This window comes from Liolophura sinensis, chromosome 1, assembly GCF_032854445.1.
Source record: "Liolophura sinensis isolate JHLJ2023 chromosome 1, CUHK_Ljap_v2, whole genome shotgun sequence".
In the NCBI taxonomy this organism is placed as follows: domain Eukaryota; kingdom Metazoa; phylum Mollusca; class Polyplacophora; order Chitonida; family Chitonidae; genus Liolophura; species Liolophura sinensis.
In genome coordinates, this window is record NC_088295.1 from 35,356,056 (window position 1) to 35,369,271 (window position 13,216).

Sequence of the window (13,216 nt, forward strand, 5' to 3'; positions counted from 1 at the left end):
AAATCCAGGTTGTATCTTGAAAGGGTGATATGTCTCCAAATTATTCATGAAGCGTGTAAGACCCAACGGCATATATCTGTGAATCATCTTCTCCACGCCCACCGGGCAGATTTCAGTTGTACAAGGCCAAATACTGATGGTTACATCCCCCCTTACTGTATACAATGGTACCGTCGTAAAAATGAACTACAGTTTAATATGGTAAACTACAGTATACATCCGTGATGTGCTTAACTGATGCTGCTAATGTCTGTAAATTCAACAGCTTGGTGGTCACAACCTATAAGCTTGTGCCGCACAATATAGCTATACATGTAAATGCATTCGTAAGCTTGATTGTCACCGGCAGTATGTTTAGGTGGCGGCCAAGCTGACAGGAGACAAAGCTGATAGGTAATGGTCGTGTTTTTTTGGTCTATCGGTTTCATTGCCAACGTTCAGCACTTTCACATAAATTCCAGAAATTCAATTCCAAAAATCTGATACATGCCTCAAACAGTGCACATAAATCATTATTATACAAAGCTGAATGGTTTTCCGTTTTCTAAATTCTGACAAAATAATCTTAAATGTGTCTTTAAGCTGAAAATTCCCATGCCTATATGATCAATTGTTAAGTCATCCAATGCTCACAACCGTCACTCTACACGAGGTGCCGCTTCAATTCCGGCCTTGGGTACAGGATTTCTAGAGGTCAATTTCATGAAGCAAACTTAGTGTTAAGTAGCCTTTACATAGGGGCCTAAGTACACTTCATATCTCTGCAACACACGTTGCCATGGTATTTTAGGGCTTACTTAGCTAAGTGAGCTTCATGAAACTGGCCCAGGCTACTCTCATTGTTCGTTAAGTCACAATAAGAGGTCAAGGGCCGTTTGCGTAGCCTTGCGTTCGTTGAAGACCAGTTGTGCACCTGTCCAATATCTTAACGTCTAATTTGGGATTTTAAGCGCTAGTGAAAAATTCTGTAGGATGAATGGCATTATATAAACAACCAAGCAAGTAAGTGGATACCGTCCACATCACCGTGATTGACTTTGGAAATGTTGATGACTTCATTATTTCTCCTTGAAAGTGACTTTTACATTGTACGTATAAATATTTATAAGGAGGGTTAAGACCGGTGGACAAAGAAAAAAACACACACACACACCAGAAACCTAGTCCTGTATCAATAGCTACAACAACAACAATATCTGCCCGCAGCTTCTAAGCAGTCTTCACGAATGTGTTTCAGCGTATTTACTTCAGCAAGAAGCTGTGAGCGATATGACAATGTTTGAAACAGACGTTCAGCAACACATCGATGCTGATTTATTAAGATGCACGGTCAGCTTTGGGAGTTTTGAAAATTTAACTATAGGAAATTAAAACAGCATGCTATTGTCCACTTACTTATTTATTTGACTAGTGTTTTACTCCGGACTCAGGGATATTTCACTTCTACGACGGCGGCCAGCTTTATGGTGGGAGATAGAACTTTCTAAACCCATAAACAGATGTTGTATGGTAGCTTGAGACACTTTTTCATGCGGTTTCAGCTACATGTAGTCGATGTGTTTGTGGCACCACCAACATGACAGACCCGTGGCTCAGTTGGCTAGCGCAGCGTAATGACCCAAGAGTCTCTCACCAATGCTGTCGCTGTGAGTTCAAGTCCAGCTCATGCTGGCTTCCTCTCCAACCGTACGTGGGAAGGTCTTACGCCAACCTGCGGATAGTCGTGGGTTTTCCCTGGGCTCTGCCTGGTTTCCTCCCACCATAATGCTGGCCGCCGTCGTATTAGTGAAATATTCTTGAGTACGGCGTAAAACACCAATTAAATAAATAACCAACATGACAGCTGATCGAACCAACTGATCAGCAACAATTGTAACATCAACTTCCTGCACATCTCCAGTTCCATCCACCATGGATTCTTTCGTCACTTGTATAATCGTAGTTTGTCACACATAAAGTGTACCAGTGGTGTACCAGCTGATGAGAGAAACTTCATAAAATGTAACCCTGCCTTGCGTCAGTACTCTGCCACTGATAAGCCTTTAGGTTAAGGCTTTCGTAGGTTTGCTAGAAAACAGTTCTCTAGGAGATTCCCAGATTTCAAGTAGCCCTTCTACGACTGGTTCAAGGGTTAACGATCTGCTTTAAGCATGCTTTAGAGGCTTCTTCGGAGCTGATCTTTTTCTTTTATTTTGAAGACAAAACACCCAACTAATGTCTCCATATTTTACCAATATATTAATAAACATTCAACTAGTCCAGTCCCATTATAATTCAGTAAACATCAAATCCTAATTTTCGCCTTAAGTTGTCCTCAAAAACAACAATCCAAAACACAATGAAGTCAGACTAAACAAACTTAAAGGTAAAACTCCTGTAATATTTATATCAATCAAAACCTTTAATACATTCATTAAATTTTCTTCAAAACGATCGATACATGTTTAAAAAATTCGTCATGAAAATGTTATCAGAAAGTAGATAACTCTTTGGGGAAAAAAATAAGACAAGGTAAAGTCACATATATTAGTACAATATGATACATCATACAGAGGTTAAACACCATTACAGAATTTACCAGTGTTGACAAAATGTGACAGTCAATTTTTCAATGAAAGGTCATTCTAACATAATCTAACATATGAATTTATTCTTGGATAACTGAAAGATGAAGACATGTGATGTCAAAGAAAAATTATTGAGCCACAGTCAAGTCATTTGTAAAACACGAAGTTCCAATGCTAAGCCTCAAAACATGTATACTTTTAAAATTAACAAAAAAGAATGAAAATGAATAAAATAAAAAAAATTTAATAATGTTCAAATTATTCATGGTGGATATCACTTCCAAGGTGAATATCACACATTGGCCTCAAGTTTTGTCATGGAACCAGTTTTGTCTGGATTTCATAGGTACAGAGGCATGGCATTCCACAGAGAACAAAGATTATTCCTGTTGCACTGCTGATCCCTGATTCAGCATTATATTTACATGCATAAAACTGCCCTTCTCCTCCAGTATACATCAGTAGACATGTCGTGTCTCTTGTACTCAGCAGTAACATGGAATTCATAGGAGTTATCACAGAATGTATGCACGGATTGGTCCCACATCAAATGAACAATCAACTAATGCACTTGACTGACAAACAAAAAGCACATCTTTTAGACAAACCACAAAGTATTCCGAAGCCACACAATAATAAACAACATGTAAAATATGTAGATCCAGCTTCTCTGCATTTACACAAAACTTTACTTCTACTATATACATGTACGTGTGGGGCAATCCCAGGGTTCCAAACAAGACTGTGTATATTAAACAGGTCTGTTACCCAAATCAGAAACCATTATACAATGTGTAGCTAAAATGATCCTGTCCAAAGATCAGACATCCCAAATGTAACAAGATCCTATAGCACTTGTGTTAAAATAAGGAAAATTTACTATGTATAACCCCATTTAATGTTTGGATAAAGGGCTGGTAATAAACAATACATCATAATACCATTACAAATGAAATATGTTATTTACTGTAATAAAATCTTTTCCTCACAAGCCGTAAGAAGTAACTGATATTTAACTCTGTTTTAAAACAATTTTATAGATTTATGTTTTACGTTATACACAACGCTACATCCACACCACTGCAAAGCAATAAAACACCTTTCAGCTCTAAAAAATATATTTGGTCATTAGTGTATGTTTATCAGTACATTGTTCTTAAAATAGTTCTCTGCAGAAAGCAAAAAATCATATGATTATTGTACATAATATATACCTATCGTGTCAAAGCCATACCATACTGTGTACATTTGCTTCCCTAAGACCACTGGTCAGTAACATAAGAGAACTTTTTTAAAAACTCCATGATGCACTGGTAAAAGAGATAAGTATTTCCAGGAGAAAAAATATTAACACTTCGAAAATCGCAAAGTTACAAGTCACCAAAAACATGTATATACAGAAAACTTTGTAGTTTGATACAAAGAAGTTAAAATTTCACAGCTACAACAGAAATACATGTAATAGGTAAAAACATCAACTTACTGCTTCAGATACAAATGAACATAAGCATGTTAAGCATGTGGACGTCCTACATCCAGCACTGTTTTGTAATTCCGGTTCTGTGAAATTATCTCCCTTGTCTACTGAGAAGAGCTCTAAGTTCTGTCTCTTCTACCAGCTTCTTTGTCTTTCTGTAGTGAGCAATCAGTTTTTTCCACATGCTGTCGCATTCCAGGAGTTCCTTGTCTCCTGATATTAAAAGAAACATGTGTAAGTTACTTTCTGCCTATAACCATTAGACACTTTTCAGAAGCTCAAAATCCAACACTACATGCTGGAAATCAAATGTTAAAAGCTAAACGGCTTTTTTAAAATCTAAACATTGTTTTACCATAAGTCAGTCAGTTCAGTTAGGCGTAGAATCTGGGTGTATCTTGACTTTTGTCCATAGATTTTCTTTTTCTTGGACTAACTGATGAAGATGTACTGGTTTCCATACTATATTACACTCTCTTCTGTCATTGCTGTGAAGAGACTTAGCTGACAAAGTTAACTTTCTTGCAATGCCCAGATTCCTTCCGGAATTCACACCTGGTTTGCTGTGAAGCATTAGGAGATTTGTGTACTGGTAGGCCTCGGGGTAATGACACGTATTTAAAGAACTTGCCTCGAGTGAAGGATGACCAGACTTTATTCAGAAGTTTGCCATACCAATTACTTTGAGATAATAATTCTGTATCATGATACAGTCATCTGTATACATGCAGAACAAATGCTTACCAATAATAAACAGCCCTTTCTTGGCCCTGGTAATGGCTACGTTGATCTGATGATCGTCTGTGATGAAACCAAGATGGCGGCGTTTCCATCCCTCTGTAGGCCTGGGCTCAATCTCATCAGGGGGCAGAGTCCTAACCGTGGACAGAATCACATAATCCCACTCACTCCCTGTGGAAATACAGCAGAACACAAGCATGGAGAGCATACAGAGAACTATACCAGTAACGACAATCTCATCAGGGGGCAGAGTCCTCACCGTGGACAGAATCACATAATCCCACTCACTCCCTGTGGAAACACAGCAGAACACAAGCATGGAGAGCATACTGAGAACTATACCAGTAACGACAATCTCATCAGGGGGCAGAGTCCTAACCGTGGACAGAATCACATAATCCCACTCACTCCCTGTGGAAATATAGCAGAACACAAGCATGGAGAGCATACAGAGAACTATACCAGTAACGACAATCTCATCAGGGGGCAGAGTCCTCACCGTGGACAGAATCACATAATCCCACTCACTCCCTGTGGAAATACAGCAGAACACAAGCATGGAGAGCATACTGAGAACTATACCAGTAACGACAATCTCATCAGGGGGCAGAGTCCTCACCGTGGACAGAATCACATAATCCCACTCACTCCCTGTGGAAATACAGCAGAACACAAGCATGGAGAGCATACTGAGAACTATACCAGTAACGACAATCTCATCAGGGGGCAGAGTCCTCACCGTGGACAGAATCACATAATCCCACTCACTCCCTGTGGAAATACAGCAGAACACAAGCATGGAGAGCATACAGAGAACTATACCAGTAACGACAATCTCATCAGGGGACAGAGTCCTCACCGTGGACAGAATCACATAATCCCACTCACTCCCTGTGGAAATACAGCAGAACACAAGCATGGAGAGCATACGGAGAACTATACCAGTAACGACAATCTCATCAGGGGGCAGAGTCCTCACCGTGGACAGAATCACATAATCCCACTCACTCCCTGTGGAAATACAGCAGAACACAAGCATGGAGAGCATACAGAGAACTATACCAGTAACGACAATCTCATCAGGGGGCAGAGTCCTCACCGTGGACAGAATCACATAATCCCACTCACTCCCTGTGGAAATACAGCAGAACACAAGCATGGAGAGCATACTGAGAACTATACCAGTAACGACAATCTCATCAGGGGGCAGAGTCCTAACCGTGGACAGAATCACATAATCCCACTCACTCCCTGTGGAAATATAGCAGAACACAAGCATGGAGAGCATACGGAGAACTATACCAGTAACGACAATCTCATCAGGGGGCAAAGTCCTCACCGTGGACAGAATCACATAATCCCACTCACTCCCTGTGGAAATACAGCAGAACACAAGCATGGAGAGCATACGGAGAACTATACCAGTAACGACAATCTCATCAGGGGGCAAAGTCCTCACCGTGGACAGAATCACATAATCCCACTCACTCCCTGTGGAAATACAGCAGAACACAAGCATGGAGAGCATACTGAGAACTATACCAGTAACGACAATCTCATCAGGGGGCAGAGTCCTCACCGTGGACAGAATCACATAATCCCACTCACTCCCTGTGGAAATACAGCAGAACACAAGCATGGAGAGCATACAGAGAACTATACCAGTAACGACAATCTCATCAGGGGACAGAGTCCTAACCGTGGACAGAATCACATAATCCCACTCACTCCCTGTGGAAATACAGCAGAACACAAGCATGGAGAGCATACGGAGAACTATACCAGTAACGACAATCTCATCAGGGGGCAGAGTCCTAACCGTGGACAGAATCACATAATCCCACTCACTCCCTGTGGAAATACAGCAGAACACAAGCATGGAGAGCATACAGAGAACTATACCAGTAACGACAATCTCATCAGGGGACAGAGTCCTAACCGTGGACAGAATCACATAATCCCACTCACTCCCTGTGGAAATACAGCAGAACACAAGCATGGAGAGCATACGGAGAACTATACCAGTAACGACAATCTCATCAGGGGGCAGAGTCCTAACTGTGGACAGAATCACATAATCCCACTCACTCCCTGTGGAAATACAGCAGAACACAAGCATGGAGAGCATACAGAGAACTATACCAGTAACGACAATCTCATCAGGGGGCAGAGTCCTAACCGTGGACAGAATCACATAATCCCACTCACTCCCTGTGGAAATACAGCAGAACACAAGCATGGAGAGCATACGGAGAACTATACAAGTAACGACAATCTCATCAGGGGGCAGAGTCCTCACCATGGACAGAATCACATAATCCCACTCACTCCCTATGGAAATACAGCAGAACACAAGCATAGAGAGCATACTGAGAACTATACCAGTAACGACAATCTCATCAGGGGGCAGAGTCCTCACGTGGACAGAATCACATAATCCCACTCACTCCCTGTTGACACACAACGGAGAAATGGCTTTGTAATGTGCAGACCGATAAAACTTCAGCAATACTTCTGGGACAAACTGACCAAGCGGTAAACTTTGAATTTATTACAATGTCTACCAAAGAGCTCAGACAAAGGAGATACGTGAATGCAAACCTTCAGCTTAATGCATAAAGCACTAAAAGATTTGCCATAACATGCATTCTAATACATTTATCTTAACTATGATCTTGGTAAACAGGAGACTAAGTCATCATTGACGTATATGTAATTTACATGCACCGCATCAAAAATGGAACATCCCACTCTTCTTCGTGTTATTGTGCTGTACACGAATGCATAACCTGAGCTCAAAGCATGCAACACTTTTTAAGGTTATTGGACCCAGACACTCGGGGGATTAACTACTGCTGTACTTTATACAGGTCAGCTCAAAAGCAGAACTGCAGGTCTACAATTCTGCTGTTTCTACACACCAAAATTTAAGAAACAGTGAATACCTGTTGTTCATGTTACCAGGAGGAAAATAAGAATCTTGTTACAACAGTGGCCTCCAAATTTCGTTGTTCTGGAAGATTTCTGTCTTGGAGATATGAATTTGGTATTGAATGGCGTAAGTTCAGTTACATACAAGATTTGTGTGTTATACCATACGCAATGCAACAGACCTACTCAAGGTAAAATGTAAGAGATCAATACCTGGCAACAGCACTATGGTAATTCTTTTATGTTTGAAGTACCGGTACTTTCAAAGGACTTTTCAAGTTCACTTTTCATTGTTTTCCACACTGTAGACATGGATCGACAAAGTGATGACATTTTTGTTTCTGGGGATCAAAAAAGGGTTCAGAAATATCAAATGGTATAAGAAAGATGTATAAAGGATTCTCGTTGTGCATGTATATACCTTGACTGGAGATGACGGTGTCAACCAAGGCGTTGTCAAGCCCCTGTTTGGTCAGCTCTCTCTGGATGGCCCCACACTGAGCCTTGTACTGTGACAGCACCTTTACACTTGTCTCCTTCACTGAGAAGTGTCTAACAAGGGCAGATACGATGTGCACCTGGACAAAAACAATCACATGGGTTTACAAACAATCACAGGTACACCATACTCGGATACAAGTAACACTGAATTATGATGCTGCGTCACTGTCCATCAGTAGATCAGAATACATCTACATAGACTTACCGCTAAATAAGCCTCCTTCTGGTTACTCTTGGACTGCTCATTCCCTTCCTCTGTGCTCACTGTGAGGGTCTCCTCCACCCCTTTCACATGGCAGAACACAATCGGACTTCCTCTGCCATTGGGCCAGATGTTCAGTTGTGCTGGATAGGTTTGAGCAAGAGTGCCACACATCAGCTTACCCTCATAGAAGTGATTAGAAGGAAACTGGGCTACGCCCTTGTGCTGAAAGAAGAAAAACATACCCCGGTGGTCATAAGTTGCAAGAGGTACATTTAGTGTGTATTATAAAAGTAACAGAAGCACAGCCCAATGACCTTGAAAAACTGGGTGAAGCTGAATGAAAAACAAGCCCATATGTTTTTCCACATTAGGTGTTTTGTGGTATAAGTTTGGTCAAAATATCTTGAAGACTTGTGTTAACAAACCTGTCACACAATCAAACTTTAATGAACTCAATAACCTTGAAAAAATTGGTCAGGGTCACTGAAAATAATAATGCCTAAATGTACATGAGGTACAAATACAATTGGCACACCTCACTACAAGCATTCTAGAGACAGAGTGTTTTATGAAAAGATATGGAAAAACAGCTGACTAATAGATGTCAGCCCACTATGAAAACATCTAATCATTTCGCAAATTTAGACTGAAGCTCAAGAAACACATCTGACAAAAATTTCATTCTAATTCATTTGACCATGAGTAAAATTTATAACACAAATTTATAATGCACAAAAATTTCAGAAATGAATAAGTATATCAGTTTTTCACTGAAAAGCCAAATCATCTGCCAGAGATTTCTTCTTAATTATTCTACAATATATGTGTTATTCATGAAAGTGTGACCAAGTGCTTGGTTCTGATAACCAATCGTATGACTTTCTTGAATAGTGGACACAGTTATCATCATGAAATAAAACTAGCCCTCTGCTTTCCTTATTGAACATAACTGTACGTCTGAGAGATGATTCAAGGTCAGAAGAGAAACCCACCATACGGTACTGATAGGTCAACATGACGGCTTTCTGGGCGTAACGTTCAAATAGCGAAGTCTCCAAGCCAAGATCCCTTGCTTGCTGGGAAGCGACGATTGGCCGTAACTGTTTGTGGTCACCAATGAGGACGACTTGACTGGGATGCCTGTTGACAATTGGGATCATACTGTCAGGTTCAGTACACATCCCACACTCATCAATGATCACCTGTATTGGAAAATATTCAACCAAGGTAAAGAAGACAGCACCTGAATAAAACATATTTCAATGGAAAGCAGGATGGCTCAAGCTTTCTAAAAAGTATCATACTTTATTTTTCTGAAGTGATTTCACCAAATAAGAGGGAAAATATACTGACATAATTGCCATAGTGAATCTTACGGAGTTTTATCCAATCAAACATTAATGTTAGCTAATTACACAGAACTATCTCACCTTTCCAACGAATCAGCAACTGATATATTCTCGTGATTATTCTCAAAGATTATTGTGGTTCAGATTTCTGTGATATATACGTCGTTAATTATGTCGGACGGTATCATACTGTCACACCCCAAACCGCAATCTTCCTATCCGGCAAGTTTTGAGTAAGTTATTCAACATATACAAATATATGTATATCATTCATTTTAGTGTAAGCAGGCAGTCTGTAGATAAATACATGCAGTCAATGAGAAATTCTGTAGGGATGCCAAAGATTTATTGAAACTTGAAGACATATTATAGCCTTCATTTATTAAATTTTCTGAAGTAATAATTTTTCACAAAATTTATCACAACTGACATAACTAAAGAATTTCAATTAGTCACATCTGTCTATCTTACAGACTAGGTATGTTTTTTTTTCTCTTTTAATTTCTTTAAAAAAAAAGCATGTGGTGTTTGAGAAGAGGTGCTTTCTCTGACGTCCACTATAATTAGGTCAACAAAAGCTGATCTTACAATCCACAACCACTGAACTTTGGATAAAATGGTTGATACAATTCTTGACCCAAAAAAGTAACCACGCAATTGCATCTCTCTAAAACTGATTTAAAGGGAAATGAGCACAGCGATACTACTTATACCATACTTTTGGTATAAGAATACCCATGCTACCTCTCCACTCTGACGATCCATGCTTGACATTAGATCGGCATGTGCTTTACCCTGTGACTTAAAAGTTTACTTAAATCAGACATCATACAGGCAAATATCGGTGGGCATAAAAAAATGGGCCGTACTTTGACACTCAATATTTCCGAAACCCTCTTATGTCAGCTTCTAAAAATTTACACACTCAAAAGCCATTGTCCTAAGTATACAGGCCAATTTTCAATTTCATCCTTTAAGATTTCTGTTCAAAGGACCAAAATCAAAATAGAGTCAAAAACGCATGTTCCGGACATTTCAAAATGATGTTCTACCTCATTTTACCACCATCTTCTTGGTGGATGGCTCGCAAACGTTTCTTCCATGAACTGATTAAGTCCCGAATCTCCTTAAGAGTAATTTTTTTTCCAGCAGTCCTTGATGCGTGTCACACAGGTGCAGCGCACGCTCTACTCATGACACCTGATAGGTGATGCAATGTATGTCACTTGGAAGTGCGTTTTTGAGAATATGTTTTCATTTTTACCCTGTGTACAGACTACTCAAGCTATGACCTTGAAAATCGATCAGTCTCTTAACAAAATCATGTCATTTGAATGTCTTAAGTTTGAATAGGTTTCAACAAAGCATAATGGAGCAATGCAGCATCAAAGTACGGCCCATTTTTTTAACGCCCACCTGATATATTTTGCCCCAGAAGCACTCCCCAAAATATCTATTTAATGCATAAAATAGCGACCCTGTTAACAGTGAAACACAACTACCCATCAATCGACAACTGAATGTGCTCACCTGTGTCATAAGCCTGAATTGGGTTTAGATTTGTTTCCACAGTTTTAAAATTAGCATGAATCCTACCATTAAACAATACTATTTTTGTAAATGATGTTGTAAATATCCATTAGGGGATAAAGTCACAGACATAACCCCTCCCGAGCCCATAACCCCTATTGCATCTGCAGGCGATTTGAAATTCCACAGTGGCTGTACATCCTACTGTACATTGTAACAGAAATTAACACCCAAGGCGAATCTGCAGATACTAAACTGGCGATCCTTGTAAATTGTAGTAGTCATAATGTACCAACACCGTTTTCATTTATTTATCTGATCGAGAGTTTTACTTGGTTCTGGCCAACTAAAGAATATTAGTGGGAAAACAACCACATTCAAGTTGCTGGCAGACGTTCATACATGAGGCTAATATAATAGTTATATTAGATTCAATTCATATGTAAGACTGTACCAGTTGAAGTGGTGGAAGAAATATCCTTGCGTTAATGTGTTTACTTTCAGGAAAGCATCTACACGTATATTATAAATGGTTGGTCACTTGGGCTTTCTTCACCTACATCCACCATTTTTTTCTGTAATATACTGCCTAGCTGACAACATGAAAGTACCTCTGGCGTTAAAAAGCTAGAGTAAGCGTGATGTCAAACTTCTCTCGATAATGGCGATGTGTTGAAGCCATGTCAAAATCAAGTTTCACTGAACATTTGTTGGGTTGAGTGAGTGAGAGCTTGGGGTTTAACATCGTACTTAACAATTTTTTCAGTCATGTGGAAATGAAGGAGTCCTTAGAGTGCATGTAATATGCCTCCTTGCTGTAGGACGGATTTCCACCTCCCTTTTATCTAGCACGACTTCACAGAGACGCCTTACCGAAGGCAAGTAGGCCGCCCACCCGGGCCATTATATTGATACAGGTCAGCCAGTCGTTGCACATCACTGTCACTGAGGTTACAACTCCCTCTTTTAAGGTCTAAGGTGTGACCTGATCCAGGATTGACTCTGGATCTACTGTTCCCGAACTAACTGGTTACAGAATGACAACAAGTAGAGCAAGAAAAACAGAGGCAAAGCAGCCAAGCAAGGTTGAACACAACACGGTTCCTATCTTCAGAAATAGTGACCCTAATAGCTGTAGTCAAATAATTTCACAATATCATGGCCACATACCTTGCTACAGGAGGATCAACTCGCTAAAACTTTCTATGAGTGTAGTAAACAACAACAACAACAAAAATGCTATTATTAAGAACAATGATACAAGTGACTACATCATGAACACACATTGCCTTCTACATCCTGCATCTTCTGAACACTAAAAAAGACAAACTTCAAACTAATACGCACCTCTCTTCTCCACCCTTAAAGAGAGAGACACTTTACATGCATAACCTGCGCTGTCACTTGCCTGGTTTACACTCGAGCCATAGGTCATCCTGGGACTGGAGCTCACTGAGCAGGTACAGAGGAGGATCTCGGCAGACTTGATCTCAGCAATCTCTGCCTGTGTCACTAGCCGATGATATTCTTCCACCTCCTCATCACTGATATCCTCTGGACATTTGGCAAAATGCTCATCATACATTCGGAGCAGTATGGAGTAACCACTGGACGGGTGTCTGATGAGGTGGTGTAGAGCTATGTCCTTCAGTGTTGGGTCGGCAGACGCCGAGGCCGCACTTGACTGCCTCCTAATGGGGATGGGGTCCCGAGGCAGTGGGAATTCTTTATGCTCTATGTTCTCACTGTACACTCGGACCAGCTTAGGACAAGAGGAACCCAGCTTTTTGAGGTAACCTGATAATGTCAAAATGGGAACTTTTAATGTATTTCCTTCCTTTATTGCTTGATCCACCACATCATCAAAGTTGAAAATATTTCAGTTATACAAATGTGTAAAGCTTTACAGGTAGAC

At 40.2% G+C, this 13,216-nt stretch overlaps 1 protein-coding gene across 1 annotated transcript in view; it reads right to left on the minus strand.

The window, feature by feature from the left end:
- Positions 1-3,443: 3,443 nt before the first annotated feature.
- LOC135461416 (3'-5' exoribonuclease HELZ2-like) overlaps positions 3,444-13,216 on the minus strand; it is a 44,866-nt gene continuing 35,093 nt past the window's right edge. The window contains exons 23-28 of the mRNA XM_064738506.1: positions 12,710-13,098; positions 9,415-9,624; positions 8,423-8,644; positions 8,138-8,294; positions 4,789-4,956; positions 3,444-4,257 (exon numbers count right to left, since the gene is read on the minus strand). Coding sequence (XP_064594576.1) covers positions 4,136-4,257; positions 4,789-4,956; positions 8,138-8,294; positions 8,423-8,644; positions 9,415-9,624; positions 12,710-13,098 — 1,268 coding nt within the window. The 3' untranslated portion in view covers positions 3,444-4,135. The remainder of the gene's footprint in view (positions 4,258-4,788; positions 4,957-8,137; positions 8,295-8,422; positions 8,645-9,414; positions 9,625-12,709; positions 13,099-13,216) is intronic.